The sequence below is a fragment of the Lepus europaeus genome, chromosome 18, assembly GCF_033115175.1.
Source record: "Lepus europaeus isolate LE1 chromosome 18, mLepTim1.pri, whole genome shotgun sequence".
NCBI classification, from domain to species: domain Eukaryota; kingdom Metazoa; phylum Chordata; class Mammalia; order Lagomorpha; family Leporidae; genus Lepus; species Lepus europaeus.
Window position 1 is genome coordinate 36,581,602 of NC_084844.1, and position 26,374 is coordinate 36,607,975.

At 42.9% G+C, this 26,374-nt stretch overlaps 1 protein-coding gene across 1 annotated transcript in view; it reads left to right on the top strand.

Annotated features, from left to right (window-relative positions):
- The first annotated feature begins 426 nt into the window (after positions 1-426).
- The window catches only part of USP32 (ubiquitin specific peptidase 32), a 230,454-nt gene continuing 204,506 nt past the window's right edge, over positions 427-26,374 (top strand). Inside the window, exon 1 of the mRNA XM_062215840.1 lies at positions 427-604. Within this exon, the coding sequence (XP_062071824.1) occupies positions 547-604 (58 nt within the window). The 5' untranslated portion in view covers positions 427-546. The remainder of the gene's footprint in view (positions 605-26,374) is intronic.

Sequence of the window (26,374 nt, forward strand, 5' to 3'; positions counted from 1 at the left end):
GGTGGGACGAGCCGGCCCCGAGCGCCCCGGAAGTCGCCGCCCCCCCGGCCGGCGGAGGCTCGGGCGGCCCTCGCGGTGCGGGATTGGCGGGACGGAGCGGATGATGCGTTACGTGCAGCGAGGCGGGCCCGCCTCCGACGCTCCGGCGCGCGTTCAGCGTGGGGCGGGGCGGAGTGTGAGGCCCCGGGCGGCCATTACCCGGAACCATCCCGGGCCTCGGGTCAGGTGACCCTCGGCGGGGCTGGCAGGAGGGGACGGGGGAGGGAAGAGGGCGTGAGGAGGGAAGGGAAAGGAGGAGAGAGGAGAAGGGCGGAGTGGAAGGGAGGGGAAGGGGGCGGGGTGGGAGCGGGTCACGTGATCAGGCATGGAGGCGGTGGCGGCGGCCCGGAGGAGCCGCCGGGGCAGAAGCCGCACTTGTTAGTGTGGTGGGAGGAGGGGGCCGGGGGACGCCGACGCCGACACCGTCACCCAGGGACGCCGAGGAGGCGGGAGTGGGGGTGGGGGCGAGGTCAGGCTCCGACCCCCGGCCGAGGGGATGAGGGGAGCATGGGCGCCAAGGAGTCACGGATCGGATTCCTCAGCTACGAGGAGGCGCTGAGGAGAGGTGAGGGGGGAGGGGTCTGGGCGGGCTGCCCGGAGGGTGGGTGACCAGGGAGGGGAGCGCAGGCCGAGGACGTGGGGCGCTCGGGGCGGAAGGGAAGGGAGGCCAGCGAGGGGGACCGTCGTGGGGGCGCGAGGTCGGCGGGGAGGCGGTGGCGGAGCACTGGGACCGGCTGGAAGGGGGCGACGCTTTCCCGGAGAGAGGTGTCAGGCGCTGGCGGGGCAGTGGCCTGGCTCTCCGGTGGCGCTGCCACCCTGGAGGGGGCCGGGGAAGCCCTCGCTCCCTGTTCTTGGGTGGCTCCAGCCCGCCAGCCTCCTTTTTCTCTGCCATTTCCTCCTCTCCTTCGTAAAATCCTCCGACAACATCCTCAGCCGGTTCCTGACAGCCTTGGCTGCGAGGAAGGCAGAGAGGGGGCGGCTGCGGTGCGCCCCTCTCTGCTAGGAGCAGCCCCTTCCTGCTGGGGAGGCTGCCTTTTCCGAGGGCATTTGCCAGTCTCGCGGGGGTCTCTTGGCGTCTGCTGCTGCCGCCGCTCACCCTTTGAGCGGCTGACTTTGATCAGAACGACTTGAAATTAAGTTGTGTTTGGGGTGAGATGAGACTGGACAGCTGGCGTTGCCACTAGCCCCTGTCTTAGGTTTCATCTCTTGCGACGTTGACCAGAGCCTTGGAGTGCACTTGGTTCCCGGTTCTCAGCCCCGTCCCTGCCCAAGAACTGGCGTGCGGGAGGCCAGCCTGGTGATGCTGTGTTGTAGCTCCCTGTAGGGACCGGCCTGCTGCTCGCTGGCTCCGCCGCACGGTGTGGTGCTCCCAGCCCCCTCCCACTGCCTGAGGCCGCTGTCCGCGAGCGCCGAGCACGCGCTGGCTGCGAGTGTGTCTAGTGCACGCGTGATGGCCGGAATGGGACTTAATTGTTTCAGGACTGGGATTTGAGTGTGTGTGTATCTGTGTGTACGTGTATTTCTTTTGGACTTTTAATGGGTTTTCAGGGTAAGAAGTGAAAAACATTAAGCAGATTGGCTGCCAGGCATTATTGTTAACACGTTTGTAAGCCAAGAAACCAGACATATTCCAGGTGATTTTCAGTCGCGAGGGATATAAAATGCCGATGAGATCAAAGGCATTCAGAATGAGAATTTAGGAGGGAACTTTTGCTCCTATATAGGAGAGAGAGAAGTTTAGTGGACGATCATCCGACTGTAAGATACACAGCTTAGCTATATTGGTTGTGGACTTATTGGAAAGAAAAAAACAATTTTTTTGGTCTTGTAGAACAGCATAATGGTTGTTCTTACACACAATCTCACTTCAGCTTTCTTCTTTGCCCCAATAAGAGAAATGTTCCAAATTCTTGATGTATTTCCAGCCCTGGTAGGCTAGTCATTTCCGGGATGCTGTTGAGCCTGACAGGTCTGGCCTCAATTAGGCAATGGCTTCCATGGCACGGGAGAGGACATCAGTCAGACTGATTTATAGTTGCAAGGTTCAGAAGTGTTTAAGTTTGAGTGGTGAATACCAGTTGTGAACCTGGCATTAAGAAATTCTAAAACTTTTATCAACTCTAGCCTGTTTAATATTAAACTAAGGTTGTATGTTTCTAAGTATAAATGAAGTTAATTGTGCATTTTAAACTGATCTCACTGAAAGTTTTCAATTTGTTGTGTCTGCCTGTTGAATTTTAAAACACAGGTATTGGAAGAGGTAGCAAAATGTTTGTTAAAACCTTATTTTTAACTTGTTTGGGTGAATTTGTCTTACTGGTTTTGCTATGGAGGAAAATTAAAAGAGAGGAGTAAATTGATGAATAGCATTTCTAAATGTAAACCAGGAGCCTTTTTTCTAATTTTTGGAAGTGGGTATTAGTATTTTTTGTATCAGACTCCAATATAGAACTTGTTTTATTGAGGTTATAGAAAGTTCATACAGTTTTTGATGGGGTTAAGAAATGACTTGAAACTTTTTGTGTGCCTCCATAAATAGGTACTAAAACCTATATTCATTGGTTTCATCCGCCTGTTCATTATGTATAAAATGAATGGGGGAGGGGGAGATACAAAATTTGACAAACATACATTAGTCCAATATGTATTATATGAGTCATTTTACAAATAAAAAGAAGCTTAATAAAACAGAAATATTTGCCTCCTTGGCCTTATCGAAGATTATTGAGTACTGAATAATTCTTAGCCATAATTAGGGAGTATTAAAAAAAATAGTTGGGTATCTTATCACATACAAACATGGAATTGCAGGCAATTGATCTTACAAAGTGGGGCCTGGGAAATGCAGTGTGCTATGTTAATAACAGATAACACTTCCTGGGCTTGCTTGAGTGAAAGGGCAGTTTAGTGACTCATTTACATTTCAGAAGCTATAGATATTAAGAAGATTGGGTTTATACATTAATTTAGCTAGACTGTATGTAAGTTGTATAAACCTTAACAGTTCTCTGAAAGTATACCTTGAAATAGTTTTTAGGGAGGTTTTTCAGTGATAGCTTTTGTTTTTGGCTTGTGTCTGTTTAAAGTATTAGAGTAGAACACAGAGAAGGCTTGACTCTGGTTTAGATTGCATGTGTTTTGTAAGGTAGTATACCTGTTGGACCTCATGGAAGCAGAATTTTAGCAGCTATGTCCTTCATCTTTTGCCCTGTTACTACATCTAAGTTTGTGGTGCGTGTAGTTTTGAAATATGTTCTAAATCCTTGGGATACAGTTATTATTCATTAAACACTGAATGAAAGATGAGTTGCAGTTTAGAGCATTTTACAATTCCAAGGAACCTTAAAAATCATCTTTAGTTATTCTTCCCTGCTCTTCTCTTTCCAGTCATACTTCTTGAGACTGAGGGTTACAGACCCCTTTTCTTTTGGTGCATGATTTGATTGAATTAAAGTAATTTTTAAATTGTGGTACTAAGACACAATGGTTGAATGTCTTCTAATTTTCGAGTCTGGCTCTAATATTGGACTAAGTAGTGGAGTGATGAACTGTAGTATATCAAAAAGATTATATTGTGGGTTCCTGTTTTTGAGAGTTCCTTTTGCTCATTCACTCAACAAGTTTTTACTGAACTCTGGTTATGAATTAGGATCTAAAGAAACAAACAAAACTCACTCTACCCAGAGTCATATAGCCTGAGCCAATGGTCTCCACTGAAGTTTGTATACATCAAGGTGTATGCAAGACTATCCATAGGGAATGGGAATATTAGAAGTTCTATTTATAGTTCTGATTTGTGTATGTTTAGTAAAATACACAATCAAGGATAGTGTTCATATCATTTGTAAATAATTAACAAGTTAAGTGCTCTAGTGTTGTAGAAGGGAATTCTGTAGGAATGCAAAGTGTGTGTGGGTATGTTTGATGGCCTGGAAGTACCCCTAGCACTGTACTCATTTTATAATATGTACTCAATAATTTTATGTTAAAGAATTTAATTTCTTAGTTTCTTACAGATTGTGATGTTTGCTTGTCGAGTAATTATGCATGTAATAGTTATAAGATTGCAGTATTTTTTGTTTTACTTATTCACCAACCGTCAGATGCTCTGAAACATTGATTCTCTAACCAAGATTTTGTTGCCCAAGTCTCTCAGTATTAGTATTAAAATTTCTTTTTTTAAAATTTTCTTTTTAAGATTCATTTATTTGAAAGAGTTACAGAGATACAGAGAGACACATAGAAAGGTCTTACATCTGCTGTTTTGCTTCCCAAATGGCCATGATGGCCAGGACTGGGCTAGGCTGAAGCTAGGAGCCAGGAACAACTTCTGGGTCTCCCATGTGAGTACAGTGGCCGAAGTACTTGAGCCATCCTCTGCTGCTTTCCCAGGTACATTAGCAGGGAGCTGGATTGGAAGTGGAGCAGCCAGGACTTGAACCGGCACCCATTATGGGATGCCAGCATTGCAGGCAGTGGCTTTACTGCTACTATACAGCTCTGGCCCTGATTATTCTTGCTGTGACTGTGGAAAATCTGTTTTTTCAGTATTAGAGGTTAATGCTGATAGTTTGAAATAGAAGCTTTAATGTTAAGCATCTGCAGTGGTGGAAGGATTTTATTTATGAGTTAAAAGTGGTGATGTGATTAGTAGTACTGAAAAGATTACCATCCCCTGGTTCACTCCCCAAAGTTGAAGCTAAGAGCCTGGAACTCAATCCAGATCTGCCAGAGTATTAGGGATTTAACTTGAACTGGCATCTGCTGCCTACCAGGGTGTGCACTAGCAAAAAGCTAGAATCCTGGGGCCAGGTTTGTGGCTGAGTAGGTTAAACTGCCACCTGCAACTCTGGCATCCCTTATGGTTGCCAATTCGTGTCTCCACTGCTCCACTTCCAGGCTAGTTCCCTGCTAATACTCCTGGGAAAGCAGCATAGGATAGCCCCAATGCTTGGGCTCGTGCATCCATGTGCGAGACATGGAAGAAGCTCCTGACTTCGACCTGGCGTAGCCCCGATCATTGGGGCAATGTGGGGAATTAGCAGTGAAGACCTCTTTGTCTCTCCCTCTTTCTCTAATTCTGCCTTTCAAATAAATAAAATAAATCTTTAAAAATAATTAACTTAAAAAATCTAAAATCCTAAGCGTAACTGGGACTTAAACCCAGGGAGTCTGATAGGGGATGTGGGTGTCCCAAGTGTTGTTTTAAGTGTTGTACTAAATGCCTGCCCCAAAGCGTGGATTCTCTTGATATTTGTGTTTAAATTGAGACATTCTATCACTTCTGCATGCCAGTAAGTTCTCTTGCTCCTTTTAAGTAATAATAAAGAGCTCTTGGAAGTTAGAGTCGATAGTTAATGATCGACACAAAAGTCTGATAAAACTAGCTTTTTAAGTACTGTGGCATAGAAGGTTAAGCCTCTACCTGCAGTGCCAGCATCCCATGTGGGTGTGGGCTTGAGTCCTGGCTGCTCCACTTCTGATCCAGCTCCCTGCTGATGCGTCCGGGAGGGCAGCGGAGGACAGCTCCTGGCTTTGGCTTAGCTGTTGTGGCCATTTGGGGACCGAACAAGTAGTTGGAAGACCCCCTTCTTCCCCCGGTATTCCTGCCTTTCAAATAAATAAATAAATAAATAAATAATCTTTAATAAGAAAAAAGTACTGTTATTTTCAGATGTATCTATTCTAAGATCTGTCTTTTTAGAGATTACTAGTGTTCAAGGCCTTCACTTAATACCTTCCTATTGTTAGGGATTTAATGCTCATTAATCAGACTCTTTATTTTAGGGAATTCTCAAGTTCATCACTATCTTGTGAATTAGATTCAGGAAAATTGATACTTTGAAATCTTGCCATGACATATTTTTTTGGAGTCCTTGATACTGGATTGCATTTAAAGCAAAACCATGTTTGGGCCAGGATTGTGCAGCAGGTTAAGCTGCTGCCTGTGATGCTTTTCAATTCAATTCAATTTCATAATGTTGGTTTTAAGTCTTGGCTACTCTGCTTCTGTTCCATCTCCTTTCTAATACCCTTGGGAAAGCAGTAGAAAATGGCCCAAGCACTTGGGCCACTGCCATGCACATGGGAAACCCAGATGGATTCTAGGTTCCTGGCTTTGGTCTGGACCAGCCCCAGGAGCTTCATCTGAATCTGCTGTGTGGGTGGCAGGGGCCCAAGTACTTAGGATATCTTCTTTTGCTTTTCTCAGCGCATTAACAGGCAGCTGGATAGGAAGTAGAACAGCTAGGACATGAACTGGCACGCATGGGATGCATGCATCACTGACTGTGGCTTTACCCTCTATGCCACAACACTGGCCCCTAATCTTTAGGTACTTTTTATTTATGACGGCTAGTATCATTCTACTGACATATGTCTGGTTAGAGTTGGAAATTTATTTGCTTAAAGTGTACAGAGTTTGGAAGCTGAGAAAAAAATTTAGAGCATCATGCAGAGTTCTCTCATTCGTTCTAAACAATTTAGGTTATTTTAAATTTTATGATTAGTTTTTTTCTGAGATTCTTTTTTCCCCAATTTTTGCTATCATTAATGCTTTGTTTTTTTCTATTTATTTATTTATTTTATTTGAAAGGCCGAGTTACAGAGAGAAGGAGATACAGAGACTGAGAGATCTTCCATTCTCTGGTTCACTCCCCAAATGGCTACAACAGCCAGAGCTGGGCCAATCTGGAGCCAGGAGCTTCTTTTGGGAATCCCACGTGGGTGCGAGGGTCCAAGCATTTGGGCCATCTTCCACTGCTTTCCCCATTTAGATGTTTTAATAGTCTCTTTTGGGGCTGGCGCAGTGGCATAGGAGGTTAAGCCTTTGCCTGCAGCACCAGCATCTGATATGGGCACTGATTCATGTCTTGGCTATTCCTCTTCTGATCCTGCTTTCTCCTTCTGGCCTGGGAAAACACTGGATGGCCCAAGTGCTTAGGCCCCTGCACCCCTGTGGGAGATCTGGAAGAAGCTCCTGGCTCCTTTTTTAAAAGACTGATTGATTTATTTGAAAGGCAGAGTTTCGGAGAGAGAAGAGACAGGTCTTCCATCCACTGGTTCACTCCCGAAATGGCTGTGACGGCTGGAGCTGGACCCGTCCAAAGCCAGGAGCCTGGCGCTTCTTCCGGCTCTCCCATGTGGGTACAGGGGCTCAAGCACTTGGACCATCTTCTGCTACCTTTTCAGGTGCATCAGCAGGGAGACAGATCAGAAGAGGAGCAGCCAGGACATGAGCTGGCGCTTGAATGGGATGCTGGGACCGCAGGCAGTGACTTCACCTGCTGTGCCACAGCGCCAACCTTCTTCACTGTCTTTTAACAGTTTTTTGATTAATAAATTTGGTTTAGAGATTTTTTCAGTTTATATAAGCATCCATGAATGAAATCTTTCATTGGATGGAGGTTTATATACCAGAAGTTCTTTTTTTGAGGTGCTGATTTGAAACTATTTCTTTATAGCTGATTATGGAAAGTACAAGGGGTTGAGGTTGTGGCGTACCCTGTAAAGCCACTGTCTGCAATGCTTTTATACCAATAGGTTCTGGTTCATGGCCCAGCTGCTCCATTTGGGATCTATTAGCTCCTTGCTAATGGCCTGGGAAAAGCAGGGAAAGATGGCCCAGGTGTTTGGGGCCCCTGCCACCCATGTGGGAGACCTGGTTGAAACTCCAGGCTCCTGGCCTTAACCTGGCTCAGCCATAGCTTTTGTGGCCATTTGGGGAGTGAACCAGTAGATGGAAGATCTGCCTCTTTCTGTCTGTCTCTGTCTAATTCTGACTTTTAAATAAAATAAATTTTTTTTAAAGTTTTTCCTTGGACATCCCTTTCAGCTCACTCTGGGCATCCCACTTGGCCTTGCCTTTGTGGTTCTACATGCAGAGCCATTCTGTGTTTAAGTTGCTCTTAGCTGCTTGCTTTTAGTGGCTACAGATGAACAGCATCTCAGCATCACTTGGCTTGGTCTTAAGCTGCTTGAGGTCCTCAGCAACTTTCTCAAACTCAGCCCGGTACGTGGTGCCAGGGTTGCAGAGATCTTTGGGAACATGTGAGGAGGTGAGGGACAGGAAGCAATCTGCAACTTCATTTTAAATATTGCATATCTTGGCCGGCGCCGCAGCTCACTAGGCTAATCCTCCGCCTTGCGGCGCTGGCACACTGGGTTCTAGTCCCGGTCGGGGCACCGATCCTGTCCCGGTTGCCCCTCTTCCAGGCCAGCTCTCTGCTGTGGTCAGGGAGTGCAGTGGAGGATGGCCCAAGTGCTTGGGCCCTGCACCCCATGGGAGACCAGGAGAAGCACCTGGCTCCCTTTCTCTCTGTCTCTCTCTCTCACTGTCCACACTCTGCCTGTCAAAAAAAAAAAAAAAAAAAAAAAAAAAGAAAAGAAAAGAAAAGAAAATATTGCATATCTTTGCGAATTGCTTATGGGCCCATTCCAGAAGCCTGATCATCACTTGAAACACTTCACTTCTTTTCTGTGTTCACATTTGATCTTTCCACAGTGTCACTTTGATACTATACTCTTATTTCCTGTTTCTTCTGTATCTTTAAAGGTATTGCCTTAGAAGAGGCTTTCATATGTTCACTGAAACATTGTTATCTCTTGCCCTTCGGTCTATTTTTTATAGTCGTACCAGATAATCTTTATGAAATGTACTTCTAGTCATTTTACTAAGGCGCATTTCAGTGGAAGATACCTGTGTCGTGTGGTTTGAGTTGTTTTTTTCTGTATGGCACACCTGGTAGTTTTGTGATTTCTTCCCTGCCCAAGCACTCAGCAAATACTGCTTCCTAGATCTTGAAATGCTCTTGTTTCAGAGGTTCCCCATCTCTTGCCTTACTACTAATATAAAGTGCACAGTTCTTGCTGTAGAGCTTGATAAATATTTATGTATGTACCCAAGTAGTAACCAAGCAAAGTCAAGACATAGAACATTTCCAGCACCCCTGTAGGTTCCTTCCTGTCTTCTAGTCTGTATTACCTTTCAAAGATAACCACTATACTGACATCTGTCACCATTGAATAGGCCACTTTTTGGGCCTCATATAAATAGAATTGTACAATCTTTATTTGTGTGTGTGTATGGTGAACTCGTTTTAACACCAAATTTTAAGCATCTCTGTGAAGATTTCTGATAACATCACTAGTATCTAAGTAAAGAATTCAACAAATAGTATGAAAAACAAAACAAAACTGTTCGTAGAATTAATCATATGTGTATAAAGTTAATTGAAAATAGATCTTAGTAAAAAATAAGAATGGGAATAGGAGAGGGAGGAGGGAGAAGGGTGAGAGGGCAGATACAGTGAGAAGATTCACAGTGTTCCTAAAGTTGTATTTATAGTTGTTCTTATGAAATGCATGAAGTTTGTATTTTTTAAATAAAAGATTTCTGGGAAAAAACTTGCCAAATAAAGCAAATTAAGAAAAAAAAACACTAGTATCTTGAAATTAGAGCCAGTGTATTTTTATTTCTAAAAGCTAGCATAGAAGCTGGCTTGAAGTGTATATTCATTGATGAATTGGCTTGCATCTTTCCACTGGACTGCCTGCCTCATTGAATCCTTAGTCATCAAAAGTAAGCCCAGCTGTGAAGCCTCTAAGAAACCTTCCCTGGCATTGGCTCTTCTTTTTCTCACCTGTTTGGCTCTCAGAAACTCTCAGTGTGGTAGTATTTATTTACTGCACTACAGCTGTAGTTAGTTGGCTGTCCCCTCTATCTTGTGAGTTCTGAAATCCTTGAGAAGGCTCTGAGTCTATAAGGTAATTGGCAGGGTCTTATAAATGTTGGCTGCATGAATGGGACTGCTTAGTGCTGTCTTAATAAAGGAGAAAGCTGACAAAATGAAACTAATGGTAACAATCTGATAAATTGTATTTGTTACAGAATAAATAGTTTCTTGACACTTATGTAAATACCCAAGTGTTCTAGGAATATAAACATTTAAAATTTGGGTTGTTAATAACACTTTGTGGCTCTAAACTGAATAGATGAAGCTTTCAGTAGTAAATGAAGGAGGAAGGAAAACAGGACCTTTATGAAAGGAGCAGGAGATTCATAATTTGTGTTGCATTGAACTTGTTTGGTCAAATTTGGGTAATCAGTTTTTGCATTTGAACTTTGGTTTGGTTGATTCTGAGACATTTCTCTTAAACAACCAATGCTTCGTAATATGAATAGGGCACATGAAAAAGTGGAAGTGGAGCTGATACTGAAACCCAGGCACTTGAATGTGGGATGTGGCATCCCAGGCAGCCTACCAACTGCTAGGCCACATGCTCACCCCCTCACCTAGAATTTTTAACTTCTTCACAGTAAGCATCCTGTGGGATAATTAGTTTGCTCTTCTCATTTCACATTTGTTTGATTTCGCTGGAATGACCTATTCTCTGCTTTCATCTATTCTAATTTATATTGTACAAGGTATTGGAAAGGCAAGATGATGTTAGATTATGAAGGGTTCATTCTCATTTGATTTTGTCTATCCTTGTAGACTTTGCCTAAGTTTTATTTTGTGGAACTTTCCAAGAATATCCAGCATTTAGTTATTTCCTTTGAATTCCTATGACTCTTAATTTATATCCTTTGTTTTTGAATATTTTCACATACATATGCTATTATTTTGTGAATATTAATCTCCCCTCTGGATTGAAAGTTCTTGAGGGGGAAACCTTTTTTTTTTTTTCCCTAAAGATGTATTTGTTTACTTGAAAGACAGTTAGAGAGCAGATAGAGATACAGATTTTTTTTAAAAGATTTATTTATTTATTTGAAACTGTTACACAAAGAGGGGAGAAGCAGAGAGAGAGAGGTCTTCCATCTGATGGTTCATCTCCCAATTGGCTGCAACAGCTGGAGCTGTGCAGATCTAGAGCCAGGAGCTTCCTCCAGATCTCCAACGCAGGTGCAGGGACTCAAGGACTTCGGCCATCTTCTACTGCCTTCCCAGGCCATAGCAGAGAGCTGGGTCAGAAGTGGAGCAGCTGGATCTTGAACTGGTGCCCATATGGGATGCTGGAGCTTCATGCCAGGGTGTTAACCCGCTGCACCACAGCGCCGGCCCCTATTGATCTTCAATCCACTGGTTCACTCCCCAAATGGCTGCAGTGGCCTGGGCAGGAGCAGGGCCAAGCCAAAACCAGTAACTCCATCCAGATTTCTCATCTGGGTGTCAGGGGCCTAAACACTTTGGTCATCTTCTGCTGCTTTCCTGGGTGCATTAGCAGGGAGCTGGATTGGAAATGGAACAGCCATGACTGAAACTTGAGCTCATATGGGATGTCATTATTGCAGGTGGTGGCTTAATCCACAGTGCCACAATGCCAGCTCCCTTCATCCCCATTTTTTTTTTAAACTACTTTGTTCTGTTCTAAGCAAACATAGGTGTTTAGTATGTACCTGAAGATTGAAAGAACCATGTGTTAATAGCCTTGGTGTTTTTTTTTTTTTTTTTAAAGATTTATTTATTTGAAAGAGTTACACAGAGGGAGAAGGGAGGCAGAGAGAGAGGTCTTCCTTCTGCTGGTTCACTCTCCAATTGGCTGCAATGGTCGGAGCTGTGCTGATCCGAAGTCAGGAGCCAGGAGTTTCTTCGGGGTCTGCCACGTGGGGGTGGGCCCAAGGACTTGGGCCATCTTCTGCTTTCCCAGGCCGTAGCAGAGAGCGGGATTGGAAGTAGACCAGCCAGGACTTGAACCGGCGCCGTATGGGATGCCGGCACTGCAGGAGGCTTCTTAACCTGCTCTGCCACAGTGCTGGCCCCAAGCCTTGGTGTTTTTATGAGCATGATTTTTTTTTTTAATATCAGGAGACATGTCTTACTTTTGTTTAAGGAGTACCTTCTTATTTTCATTTCTGTGTCTTTTTTTTTTTTTTAAAAGATTTATTTAATTGAAAGGCAGAGATACAGAGAAGGGAGGAGGAATAGAGAGATTTTCCATCTGCTAGTTCACTCCCCAAATGGCCAGGAGCTCCTAGGTCTCCCCTGTGAGTGCAGGGGCCCAAACATTTGGGCCATCTTCTGCTGTTTTCTCAGGTGCATTAGCAGGGAGCTGGATCAGAAATGGAGCAGCCAGGACTCAAACTGGCCCCCATATGGGATGTTTGCACTGCAGGTAGAGGTTTAACCTTCTATGTCACAGCATCGCCCCTCCCCCCATTTCTACGTCTTGTTCCTAATGTCAAACATGTGGCTCATATCTTAAATTCCCACTATGCAGGTTCGTAAGAATGATACTGAATATAGCTCTCACAGAACTCCACTGGGTGACAGGCAGTTCTATATTTGTTAGAAGAATTTATTAGAATATAGGCAGTTGTGGGTTGTACTGAGATGTAGAATAGACTTTTGCTCATCTTGTGTTTTTATGGAGGTTTGAGGATTTGAAAGGATACCCACAGTTTCTACTTTAACTTCTACCTCTTGTGGTCCTGGCAAGGGATAAGCTGAGCTGAAAGGTAGGCCTTATTTATCTTAGTATGCTGAATCCCTGTGTCTGAAATACAGTAATGTTTATGAATTTTCTTATGCAAGTGAAAACATGACAGGTGGAGTTTTGAGATTTTCAAATTACTCCATTCTTCACCATTATCTCCTTAGTTTTTGAAAAACACTTATTTTCCTCAATTTTTGCCAGAGCTAATTTGACGTTAGTGTTGTAAACCTTTCCTAAAGGCTATATATATTTTTCTAGTACATAAATACTTATGAGAAAGCAAGAAGAAAAATATGAGCTATGGTTGTAATAAGAATACAAATATAGTTTTCTCATGAACAGTACTGTATTTTCAGCTATATGTCTTATCAAGGTCATTGTAAGGAGTTTCTGAAATACTTTATGTGGGGGCAAACATTTTGCCTGTTAGGCATTTGGCCTAGCAATTAGGGTGTTTGGATTCCACATTTGAGTGCCTGGGTTCATTCAGTTCCTAGCCCTGACTCCTGATCTACCTCCCCGCTAATGCTGGAGGCAGCAGTGATGGCTCAGGTGACTGGATTCCTGCTGCCACTTGGGGGACTTGGATTGAGTTTCTAGCACTGGGCTTCAGCCTTGGCTTGGCCCTGGTTGCTGGAGGCATTTGAAGGTGAACCAGATGATGGGGGCTGTCTTTCTTCAGTCTGTCTGCCTCATACATACATACATACACACACACACACACACACAAGCAGGCAGACAGACATTTGACCTAGTAGTTAAACCACTGCTCTCTATATTTGAGTGCCTGTTTCAAGTTCCATCTCTGTTTCATATCTAGCTTCCTGCTAATATGTACTTTGGGAAGCAGCAACTGATGGCTCAAGTTCTTGGGTTCCTGCAACTTTGTGGGAGACCTGGATTGAGTTCCTGGCTTTGGCTTGACCCAGCCCTGGCTAGACATTTGGAGAGTGAATTAGCAGATGGGAACGTGTACTTTTTTTTTTTTTTTTTTAAAGATTTATTTATTTGAAAGAGTTACACACAGAGAGGAGAGGGAGAGGGAGAGAGAGGTCTTCCATCCGATGGTTCACTCCCCAATTGGCCACAACAGCCGGGGCTGCACCGATCCGAAGCCAGGAACCAGGAGCTTCTTCCGGGTCTCCCACACAGCTGCAGGGGACCAAGGACTTGGGCCATCTTCTACTGCTTTCCCAGGCCATAGCAGAGAGCTGGATGGGAAGTGGAGCAGCTGGGTCTTGAACCGGCGCCCATATGGGGTGCTGGAGCTTCAGGCCAGGGCGTTAATCCACGGTGCCACAGCACCGGCCCCACGTGTACTGTCTTGTTCCCAAGTAAATTATTGAAAAAAAAAAATATATATATTTTTAAATGTTGAGGGCAGGTGTTTGGTGCAGCCATGAAAATGCTGCTTGGGATGCCTGCATCCAATATTGGAGTGCCTGGTTCAGGTTTTAGATCTACTTCCTATTCCAGCTTCCTGCTAATGCAGGAGGCAGCAGGTGATATCGTTAGTACTTGGGTTCCTGCCCAAGTACTTTAGATCTAAACTGAGTCTGGTGTCTGGTTTCAGCCTGCCTAGTGCTGGCTGTTGTACATATTTAGGGAGTGAACCAGCAAATGGAAGATCTCTTTGTCTGTCTGTCTCTGTCTTTTGAGTAAGTAAAAATAAATGGGTGAAAATTAAAGTATTACATGTGAATTTTTGTATGATCTTCACAAACTTAGCTGTGTATATACTTCTAGTTTCCCCAGTTTATTATTGTAAAATGTATATAATATGTTCATCATTTTAATTAAATGTCTAATTAATACCATTAAGTACATTTATAGTATATTGTGAAGCCATTACCACTGTTAGTTTCCAGAACTTGTTCACTATTCCACATAGAAACTCTGTACTCATTAAATAATAATTCCCAATCCTCTTTCCTCCAGTCTCTGGTAACCTTTATTCTACTTTTTGTCTCTATAAATTTGCCTTTATAGGTACATATAAATGGAGTAAAGTCTTATTTTACTTAGGATAATGTTTTCAAGTTTCATTCATGTCATAGCATATAGAAGAATTTCATTCCTTTTTATGACTGAGTGAAATAAACATGCTACATTTTGTTTAACCATTCTGTTGATGGGGCATTTGGATTATTTTAATCTTCTAGAAATTGTGAATAGTGCTGTAGTGAACACTGGGTACAAGTATCTATTCAAAACCATGTTTTCAGTTCTTTTGGGTGTATCTAGAGGAGTGGAATTGCCAAGTCATGGCAACTCTGTGTTTAACTTTTGGAAGAACTGCTAAACTGGTTTGCACAGTGACTGCCCTATTTCATGTTCCCATCAGCAGTATACAAGGGTTCTAGTTCATTGTCTTATTTTACTCTATCCAATGCTGCTGCTTTTTTTTTTTTTTTTTCCAAATGACTTCTAATGGGTGTAAAGTGGTATCAGTAAAATTGTAACTTTAATTTATAGTTCCCTTGGTGGCTAGTTGAGCATTATCATGTGTTTATTGCTCATTTGTGTAGCATCTTTGGAGAAATGTTTATCTAAGTCCTTTGACTATTTTTGAATTTCAATGTATGGGTTACTTTATTGAATTACAGTTCTTTATTCTGAATATTAATTCTGTATCAGATATTGATTTTCAAATATTTTCTCCCATTGTGTGGATTGTCTTTGACACTTTAGATAGTATCTTTTGATGCTTAAAAGGTTTATATGTTTTTTCAAATTTTGTTTATTTGAGAGGCAGAGAGACAGAAACTGAGCTTCCATCCACTGATTCACCTGCAAATTATGCAGTGGCCTGGCTGGGCCAGGTCTAAAGCCAGGAGCTGGGAACTTAATCCAGGTCTCCCACATGGTTGTTGAAACCCTGCCTCTTAGGATTTACATTAGTAGGAAGCTGGGGTCAGGAGCCAGAGCAGGGTATCCAGCTTTGATACTCTAGTGTAGATGATGCAGAACACAGCTATCTTTTTTTTTTTAAGATATATTTGTTTGAAAGACAGAGCTACAGAGAGATCTTCCATCCACTGGTTCATTTCCCAAGTGGCGTCAATGGCTGTGGCTGGCCCAGCCTGAAGCCAGGAGCTTCATCCTGGTCTCCCACGTTGAGTGACAGGGGCCCAAAGACTTGAGCCATTCTTCCACAGCCTTCCCAGCTGCATTAGCAAGGAGCTGGATTAGAAGTGGAGCAGCTGGATCTTAAACATGGACTGTATGGGAATGCCAGCATTGCAGATGCTGGCTTTTATCTGACTCTGCCACAGTGCTAGCCCTTAGAACATGGGTGTCTTAACCACAGGCTAAATGCCTGCTGTAAAAGTTTTGAATTTTGGGGCCGGCGCTGTGGTATAGTGGGTAAAGTTGCCTCCTGAAATGCCAGCATCCCATATGGGTGCTGGTTTGAGTCCTGGCTGCTCCACTCTGATCCAACTCTCTGCCAGTGAGCCTGGGAAAGCAGCAGAGGATGGTTCAAGTCTTGGGGGCCCTGAACCCACGTGGGAGACTCTGGAGAAGGTCTTGGCTCCTGGCTTTGGCTTGGCCCTGCACTGACTGTTGGGCCGTTTGGGAAGTGAACCAGTGGATGAAAGACCTCTATCTTTCCTTTCTCTGTGTAACTCTGCCTTTCAAATAAAAAAATAAACCTTTTAAAAAATGAGAAATACCTTATGTCTTTATGAACCTTAATGTTTCTTAACCCAATTGCTGTTGGGATTTAAGGCTTATTTGTTATGTGTACTGATGGAGTACAGACCTGTAGAGAGTAATTAGTGATGTAAATAACTTTTTTTTTTTTTTTTTTTAAATATCTCTGGCTGTTGTACAGATCCTTTTACTGAAGGCTCTGGTGAATTGTTTTACCTTTCTATTTGTAGGCCACTGTTCTAAAAATATTCTGTTTTAATGGTCATGTATATATTAATAGTTGAGGTTAAGGGGGTAGCAAATACTGTGAAAGTTTACTTTAGGTATGTAAACTTGCAAATGTGTCCCTTTTCATATCATCACTTTATTAGGCAATGCAAATTTTGTACATCTGTTTTCAGTTTTTGTTTTTAAAGGATTTATTTATTTGACAGAGTGATGGAGTGGTGGGAGTAGGGGAAAAGAGAAAGATCTTTCATTGGCAGGTCTCCTATGTGGGAAACCCAGTGATTTCTCAGGCTTTATCTGTATCATTGGTACACATCAGGTGTTCGTGTATGTGTTTGGTTCTGTAGGGCAAGTTCTAACATTGTGCTGAGTGGTTTGTGACGCCTTATAGATAGATGTCCCTTTATTTATTTATTCATTTAAATTCGACAGAGATATAGACTGTGAGAGAGAGAGACAGAGAGAAATCTTCCTTCCGTTGGTTCACTCCCCAAATGGCCGCCACGGCTGGCGCTGCGCGATCTGAAGCCAGGAGCCCGGTGCTTCTTTCTGGTCTCCCATGCGGGTGCAGGGCCCAAGCACTTGGGCCATCCTCCACTGCCCTCCCGGGCCACAGCAGAGAGCTGGACTGGAAGAGGAGCAGCCAGGACTAGAACCTGGCGCCCATATGGGATGCCGGCGCCACAGGCAGAGGATTAACCAAGTGAGCCACGGTGCCGGCCTCAGATGTTCCTTTAAATCTGGGGTGGGAGTATCTGGCCACTGGCCATAGAAGGCCTGTGAAATCATTTGGTCTGGCTCTGTAAGGGCTATTGCAGAATTCAGTAAATCTGTAACAGGCTAATTTTTTAAAAAAATGTTTATTTATTTTTATTATTTGAAAGTCAGTTACACAGAGAGAGGAGAGAGAGGGAGAGGTCTTCCATTTGATGGTTCATTCTCCAACTGGAGCTGCGCTGATCCAAAGCCAGGAGCCAGGAGCTTCTTCCGGGTCTCCCACACGGGTGCAGGGGCCCAAGGACTTGTGCCATCTTGTTCTGCTTTCTCAGGCCATAGCAGAGAGCTGGATTGGAAGTAGAGCAGTCCAGACTTGAAACAGTGCCCATATGGGATGCTAGTGCTTCAGGCCAGGGCGTTAACCTGCTGCGCCACAGTGCCGGCCCCCAGGCCAATTTTTAAGTTGATAATTTTGTTTAGCCCATGAATGATGTCGTAAGTATCCAGATGGTCCTTGGCACAAAAAGAGCTCCCCAACCTGCAAATGTTTAATAATAATGAGGTTAAGATGCCTGAGATGGAGAATAAATTTGTATTATATATAGTAAATTCTTGATTTGCACAGTAGTATAGATTTATAAAAATGACCTTGCAGGGCGGTGCCGCGGCTCACTGGGCTAATCCTCCACCTGCGGCACCGGCACCCCGGGTTCTAGTCCCAGTTGGGGCGCCGGTTCTGTCCTGGTTGCTCCTCTTCCAGTCCAGCTCTCTGCTGTGGCCCAGGGAGGCAGTGGAGGATGGCCCAAGTGCTTGGGCCCTGCACCCGCATGGGAGACTAGGAGAAGCACCTGGCTCCTTGCTTTGGATTGGTGCAGCACGCCGGCCGTAGCGGCCATTTGGGGAGTGAACCAACAGAAGGAAGACCTTTCTGTCTGTCTGTCTGTCTCTCTCTCTAATTCTGCCTGTCCAAAAAAAAAAGACCTTGCAAGCTGGGTCTGTTCAGTGATTGTAATAAGTTAATGGGAAAAATTGATTGGTTTATGTGACCTTTAAAAGTTTTTGTCAAAACATTTAAAACTATCTTACAGGAAAATGTAAAAAATTAAACTAATACTTAATACATTGTAATTTAAAATAGCAGAATTAAATTTTTTATTTTTTAATCAAAAGTAGTTTGAACAGGGGTGAGCATTGTGGCATAGTGGGTAAAGCCACCACCCAGGACACTGGCATCCCATATGGGTTCTGGTTTGTGTCCTGGCTGCTCTACTTCTGATCCAGCTTCCTGCTAATGGCCTTGGAAAAGCAGCGGAAGATGGGCCAAGTTTTTGAAGCCCCTGCACCCTTGTGGGCGACACAGAAGAAGCTGCTGGCTCCTGGCTTCAGCATGGCCTAGTTCTAGCCTTTGTGGTCATCTGGGGAATGAATCAGCAGATGGAAGATCTTTCTGTTCTTGCTATAACGCTTACCTTTGAAATAAATAAATCTTTTTTTTTTTTTTTTTTTTGACAGGCAGAGTGGACAGTGAGAGAGAGACAGAGAGAAAGGTCTTCCTTTGCCGTTGGTTCACCCTCCAATGGCCGCCGCGGTAGGTGCGCTGCGGCTGGCGCACCGCGCTGATCCGATGGCAGGAGCCAGGTGCTTCTCCTGGTATCCCATGGGGTGCAGGGCCCAAACACTTGGGCCATCCTCCACTGCACTCCCTGGCCACAGCAGAGAGCTGGCCTGGAAGAGGGGCAACCGGGACAGAATCCAGTGCCCTGACCGGGACTAGAACCCGGTGTGCCGGCGCCGCAAGGCAGAGGATTAGCCTAGTGAGCCGCGGCGCCAGCTTAAATTTTTTTTTTTAAAGTAGTTTGAACAGTACTTGCCTTCCTGTTGTATATTATAAAATAATATAGTTTGAGAATTTTTTCTATCTATGCCTTGGTGGGTTGTCATACTGCTTTCTAAGTTTAGGTCAACTTCAAACATCTTCTATTTTGTGCTTTTGATATTGTGAAATATCTTAGAGAGTTTCTTTAATGTGCAGATATTTTTTTTGCCAGTGTCTACTCCTGTGGTCATCTTCCATCATTTGTCATCACCACTTTCTTCTTTTGTGTCTGGAAGTTCAGTTTTCAGTATGTTCCTTGGCTGAATTCTAGCCTCTTGAAAGGCAGCAGTTCAACATTCTCATGGTCAGTTGTTTCTTTTTAAATTTCCATTTATGTTTAACCTAAATTTAGCAATGGCCTGAGTCTGGAGTGGGGCCAAAGTCCAGAAGATCCAGGAACTCAATCCAGGTCTTTCATATGGGTGACAGTGACCCAAATACTTGATCTGTCATCACTTGTAGCTTCTCAGAGTGTACGTTAGCAGGAAGTTGGAATTGGGAGTGGAGCTTTGGCTCAAACCCAGGCACTCCGAAATAGACACAGGTATTCCAAGTGGCTGCCTAACTGGTTTGCCAAATCACCTACTCTCAGATCACTTTTTGAGGATAGCTGAATGTTGATTTTACTGAATGTTTATCAGCATTTAGTATTATTGTTTGCAAAAAATAATTCTTTAGTAATTGAATGCTCTGTAAGGGCCAATTATTTTAATTTGTACTTTCTGGGTTACTGTCAAGGTGGAACCTTTCCCCACATTTTTGATAGTTGTATTTCTTCATTGTTTCATTGTCCTTGACCTTTGCTGCTGTTTATCATCATTTTTACTTCTTAAAGTTTTTTAAAAAAATTATAGAATTTTTAATAATTCTTTGAATGTTAACCATTTCACAATATGCTGCAAATACCTTCTCAAATTGTATTATTGCTGTTTTTTATTTTACTATTTTTAATGTGCATGAATTAAGCATTTGTATACATTCAGATCAGTTAACTTTTTAAGTCTGAAGTTTCACATTTTTGCTAAGTCTGTAATTCATGACTTCATCTTTTTAGTGTTTACCTTTTTTTTTATTTATCTGAAATTTATCTTGAAGTGTGGTAAAAAGTTAGGATCTAAATTTATGTGTTTTTTTTAAAAATTTTTTTTCAAGATTTGCTTATTTGTTTGAAAGAGTTAGATACAGAGGGGAAGAGACAGAGACAGAGAGAGGGGTCTTCCATCTGCTGGTTTACTCCCCAGTTGGCTGCAACAGCTGGGGCTGGGCCAGACTGAAGCCAGGATTCTGGAGCTTTTTCCAGATCTCCATGTGTGTGCAGGGGCCCAAGCATTTGGGCCACCTTGCACTGCTTTCTCAGGCACATTAGCAGGAAATTGGATTGGAAGTGGAGCAGCTGGGTCTTGAACCAGCTCCCATATGTGATGCTGGCATTGCAAATGGCACTTTATGTAATGCTATGCCATAATGCTAGTATTTTTTAAAAAGTTTCTTTACTGTTTGCAGCTAGTCCAATAGGAGCCAGGAATTTTCATTCTTAGCTTGAAAAAATCTTTTAAAAATAGTGTATGTATGTGTAGTAATTCCTATTCTGCCTTCTAAATTGTTGGAATTACTCCTCCATGTAGTCTTTCATCACAAACCTGTGTATTTTCTCAGAAAAAATTGAATTGCATCATATGAAGTCTAGACTTCCTTATTTTAAATTATTTTGTTCTGTTTTGGTTGTTTGGGAACTGTTGTGAACTTCTGCTTTTATGTAATATAACTTAAGAATGTTGTCATCTTGTAGTTGTATATAGAACCATGTATGGTTATTAGGAAATTGCTGACAACTATGAAGTGCTTACTGTGTAGTAAAGAAAATAAACTCCTAGACTTACTTTGTGTTTATTATTGTTTGATGTTCAAATTTAATTTTTGGTTTCATTCTCATATATGATTTTAATTTTTTTTAAAGATTTATTTATTTGAAAGGCAGCATTACGGAGAGGCGGAGGCAGAGAGAGAGAGAGAGAGAGGTCTTCCATCCACTTGTTCACTTTCCAAATGGCCGCAATAGTCAGAGCTGCGCCGAGCCAAAGCTAGGAGCTTCTTCCAGGTCTCCCTGGTGGGTGCAGGAGCCCAAGGACTTGGGCCATCCTCCAGTGCTTTCCTAGGCCATAGCAAAGAGCTGGATTGGAAGTGGAGCAGCTGGGACATATGGGATGCCGGCACTGCAGGTGGCGGCTTTACTGGCTATGCCACAGCGAAGGCCCTCCCTTGACTTTTACTTATGGAGTAAAAGAATTTACATAATTGGATTAAAAAGCAATCTAATGTTTATGTAACTATTGAGTTAAAGAGATTTAAATTATTGGGATTAAAAGCAATCAGGTTTATATAATTTGTTTTTTTTTTAATTGAAATTAAGATAAATAACACTTCCAGTTCTGTAGATAGCCTGAGTCATTCATTGTCTAACTGCTGTATTTCTCTTGCAGCATGAGGAACGGAGTTAATATATCATGAAACAGGATGAAGTTGGTTTGGTGAATTTTTACTTATTGACGGTGCCTGAATTTTCTTTTTTTTTTTTTTTAAAAAGAAATATCTGTTAAAATATCTGTTAAAATAGATACTTCATCAGGTTACTTTGAAGCTGACAGTTTGCAGAAATTTGGATTCAAGGTCATGTTCTTTTTGATAGCTTTGTTCTGTTTTTTCTCTTAAATATATGTTCTGTGTTTTTTTATGTTTTAATAAGGCTATATATAAATTTTATTTATAAAAATTTTCTTTCAGTGAATCCTTTTAGTAATGTTTTTCTAACGAGTTCATAACTATTACCATGAAGTCACAGTATAGATGCTGAAAGAAGTAATAAAATTTTTGAACTTTACTAGGACAAGAATTCCTTGGGGGAAATATTCGTTGGATGATTCTTTAGTTACAGATTAATTAGCTTGAAAGTTAAATTCAACTCTAAAACCCTCATTTTTTGAAGAAATAAATGTTTATGAAATTAGATTAGCTGAATAATTACAATTTTTTAAGAGATTATTTATTTGAAAGACAGTGTTTGAGGCCGGCGCCGTGGCTTAACAGGCTAATCCTCCGCCTTGCGGCGCCGGCACACCAGGTTCTAGTCCCGGTTGGGGCGCCGGACTCTATCCCGGTTGCCCCTCTTCCAGGCCAGCTCTCTGCTATGGCCCAGGGAGGCAGTGGAGGATGGCCCAAGTCCTTGGGCCCTGCACCCGCAAGGGAGACCAGGAGAAGCACCTGGCTCCTGGCTACGGATCAGCGAGATGCGCCGGCCGCAGCGGCCATTGGAGGGTGAACCAACGGCTAAAAGGAAGACCTTCCTCTCTGTCTCTTTCTCTCACTATCCACTCAGCCTGTAAAAAATAAATAAATAAATCTTTAAAAAAAAAAAAAAAAGACAGTGTTTGAGAGAGAGAGATATCTTCCATCTACTGTTTCACTCCCCAGATAACCACAATGGTCAAGGCTGGGCCAGACCGAAACCAGGAGCTTCATCTAGGTCTTCCCCGTGGGTGCAGAGTCCTAAGGACTTGGACTATCTTTGCTTTCCCAGAGGCATTAACAGGGAGCTGGATCAGAAGTGGAGCAGCCAGGACTCAAATTAGCACTCATATGGGCTGCCGGCATGGCCAGCAGTGGCTTAATATACTATACCACTATGCTGGCCCAGAATATTTCTTCATTTAAACAAACTTTCACTTGATGAAATAACTTTGTGTTCATTTTTTTGTACCATAAATCGATAAAAGCTGTTTACCTGACTCTTTAGTGTTCAGTAATGATTCTTTTCTTGTGAGTGAACTGTTGGTATGTCGCTATCTATGCCAATGGTTATACAATTAGTCACCTCTCATATGTGGTTTCCATAGTGTAGTGGTTGTCATGTTCACCTCACACAATTAGTCACCTCTCTGATACTTCTGATTGAGAGTTAAGGGTAGAATAAACATGGTCCTTATGCAGTGTCTGGGGAATTGGGTCTAGGACCCCCCATGGTTATCAAAATCTGGATGCTCAAGTTTCTTGTACAAACTGGCAGAGTATTTGCATGTAATCTATGTATACCTTCTTGTATACTTCAGTTCATCTCTAGATTATTTGTAATACTTAAAAAAATGTAAGTGGTTGATATACTGTATTGTTTAGGAAATAATGACAAATAAAAAGTCTGCACTTATTTGGTATAGATAAGGTTTCTTTTTCCTTTTTTTTTTTTTAATTTCCAAATTGAAGTTGGTTGAATCAATTGAAGCAGAGGACCAACTGTATATCATTGCTCTTATAAAATTATGTGGGATCTAAGAAGTAATAATACCTAAAATAGTCATGAGAATTAAATGGTATATAAAACCTAGAAAAATTTGAAGGATGTTAGATTTTATTATAATTTTAAAGTTCAGATGAAACATTCATTGTTACTAGTGTTGATATTTGATTAAGTACTTTCTTATTTGGAAGGCAGTAATTAGACAGAAACAAAGAGATCTTCCATCTGTTGGTTCACTCCCCAGTGGCCACAACAGCTGGGATTGGGCCAGGAACTCCATCCTCGTCTCCCATGTGGGTTGCAGGGGCCCAAGCACTTGTGCCATTTTCTACTGCTTTCTCAGGCACATTATCAGGGAGCTGGCTTGGAAGTGGAGCAGTTCGGACTTGAACCTGTGCTCATATGGGATGCTGGTGTTGGCAGATGGCAGCTTATCCCTCTGTCCCATGATGCAGGACCCTTAATATGTACTTTCTAACTATAAACTGTTGATACAACACTCTTGAGAAAATACAAAGCACAAACTCAGTTTGACAATATGAAAACATGAATTTAAAGAATTCAGTTTGTTCATACTTCTCTCTTAGCCACGTTGTAAGTTCTTTCAAAGTTGCGTGAAGATTTCTTATATGTTATTACCATTCATAATAATGAAAATAACATTTCCTCATTCATTTCTTAGATGTACTAGTTGTAAAGACATCAACTTGATTTCAGTAGTATTTCTTTTCAAATTACACTGACATGGAGACACTGCATGTTCTGTTTTCCATTAGCTGTCAAGAAGAATGTTTAAAAATTGCAGTTATTGGCCAGCGCCGTGGCTCAACAGGCTAATCCTCCACCTAGCGGCGCTGGCACACCGGGTCCTAGTCCTGGTCGGGGCGCCGGATTCTGTCCCTGTTGCCCCTCTTCCAGGCCAGCTCTCTGCTGTGGCCAGGGAGTGCAGTGGAGGATGGTCCAAGTGCTTAGGCCCTGCACCCCATGGGAGACCAGTAGAAGCACCTGGCTCCTGCCTTCGGATCAGCACAGTGCGCTGCATGCAGCGCGCTGGATGCGGCGGCCATTGGAGGGTGAACCAATGGCAAAGGAAGACCTTTCTCTCTGTTTCTCTCTCACTGTCCACTCTGCCTGTACCCCCCCCCAAAAAAATTTTTTTTGCAGTTATTTCCATTCTGTATAGATAATAGCAATTCTAAATTTTGTTAATGTTGATTTTCTTTTTTGTTTTCAAATTTCATGGATTCAAGATGGCTTTTTTTAAATAGTGCCTTTCAATAAGGCTCTCAGTAATATATAAAGATGGTTGAATTCTCATAACTTTGCAGAGAAAAGTTCATGAATTGTTGAGTAAAAGGCAAAAGGAATTGACTTCCAGTTTGAATATTTCAGGTTTACCTAGTACTACTAGTAGAATGTAGATCTGATTTTCTGTAATTATTTGATGAAGGTGTAAAACTATGTTGTTTGTGGCTTTCTTTACAAAAAGGGACCTAAAATACAAAACTTGACTTCATTTGGGCAATGAATCTCATTGGAGGATTGGACTTTCTTTTCTTTTTTTCTTCTTTGTTTCTTTGTTTCTTTCTTTTTTTTTGACAGGCAGAGTGGACAGTGAGAGAGACAGAGAGAAAGGTCTTCCTTTTTGCCATTGGTTCACCCTCTAATGGCCGCCACAGCCGGCGTGCTGCGGCCGGCGCACCGCGCTGATCCAAAGCCAAGAGCGGGTGCTTATCCTGGTCTCCCATGGGGTGCAAGTCCTAAGCACTTGGACCATCCTCCACTGCCTTCCCGGGCCACAGCAGAGAGCTGGACTGGAAGAGGGGCAACCGGGACAGAATCCAGCGCCCCGACCGGGACTAGAACCCCGTGTGCTGGTGCCGCAGGCGGAGGATTAGCCTATTGAGCCGCAACGCCGGCCTTTTTTTTTTTTTTTTTTTTAAAGATTTATTTATTTTTACTTGAAAGTCAGAATTACACAGAGAGAGAGGAGAGGCAGAGAGAGAAAGAGAGAGAGGTCTTTCATCCGCTGGTTCACTCCCCAATTGGCCGCATCAGCCGGAGCTGTGCCAATCTGAAGCCAGGAGCCAGGAGCTTCTTCTGGATCTCCCACATGGGTGCAGGGGCCCAAGGACTTGGGCCATCCTCTACTGCTATCCCAGGACCATTAGCCGGGAGCTGGATCAGAAGTGGAGCAGCTGAGGCTTTAACTCGCTGTGCAACAATGCCCAGTGCCAGCCCCAAGAAATTCTTACGTTGAATCAGGGCCTTCAGGAGACAGGTCATTAGGGTGGAGTCCTCATGAATAGGATTAGTTCCCTCATAAAAGAGGCCCACAGGGGCTTGCCTTTGCTCTTTGTGCCACATGAGGATGCATAACAGGTGCCATCTGTGAGGAACAGGTTCTCACAGGACACCCAGTTTACTGGCATCTGCACATTAGACATTCCAGCCTCCAGAAATGAGCAATAAATGCCTCTGATTTTATAAATTACCCAGGCTAAGGTATTATAGCATGCTGAATGGACTGAGCAGACTTTGTGTGGTGGTGGTGGTGAAATACTGGGTTTCTTCAGGTAACCAACTTGTAACCTGTGGATGAGGCTGCTTTAATCTTTCCTCCCCACCTCTTCCAAAGCAAAAGAACCAACAGGGACTTACATTGTATGTTATCCTTATCTCATAAGTAAATATCTTTTGAGATAATGTATGTGAAAATGCTTTGTAAAGAGTAAAGTGCTAGATTAGGTATAGCATGTTACTGTTACTTTAATAGGTTAAAGATTCTGAAGATATCCTTTTATTATGCTTTGGTTAGATTTGCAAAGGAAATTGGATTACAAGATGTCTTAAAAGTATGTTTTAATTTGAAAGACACACAGAGTATGTGCATGTGCAGTGACTCTGAATCACTTGTTCTCTTCCCAAATCCCCACCAAGGATGAGGCTGACCAGGAATTCAATACAGGTCTCCTCCATGAGTGGCAGGAACCCAACTACTTGAGCCATGCCAGGGTGCTCACTAGGAGGGAGCTAGAATCTAAAGTGGAGCTGGGTCTCAAACCCACGCACACTGATGTGGGATATGACCATCTCTCTCTCTCTTTTTTTTAAGGGAGTTTATTGGGGGAAAC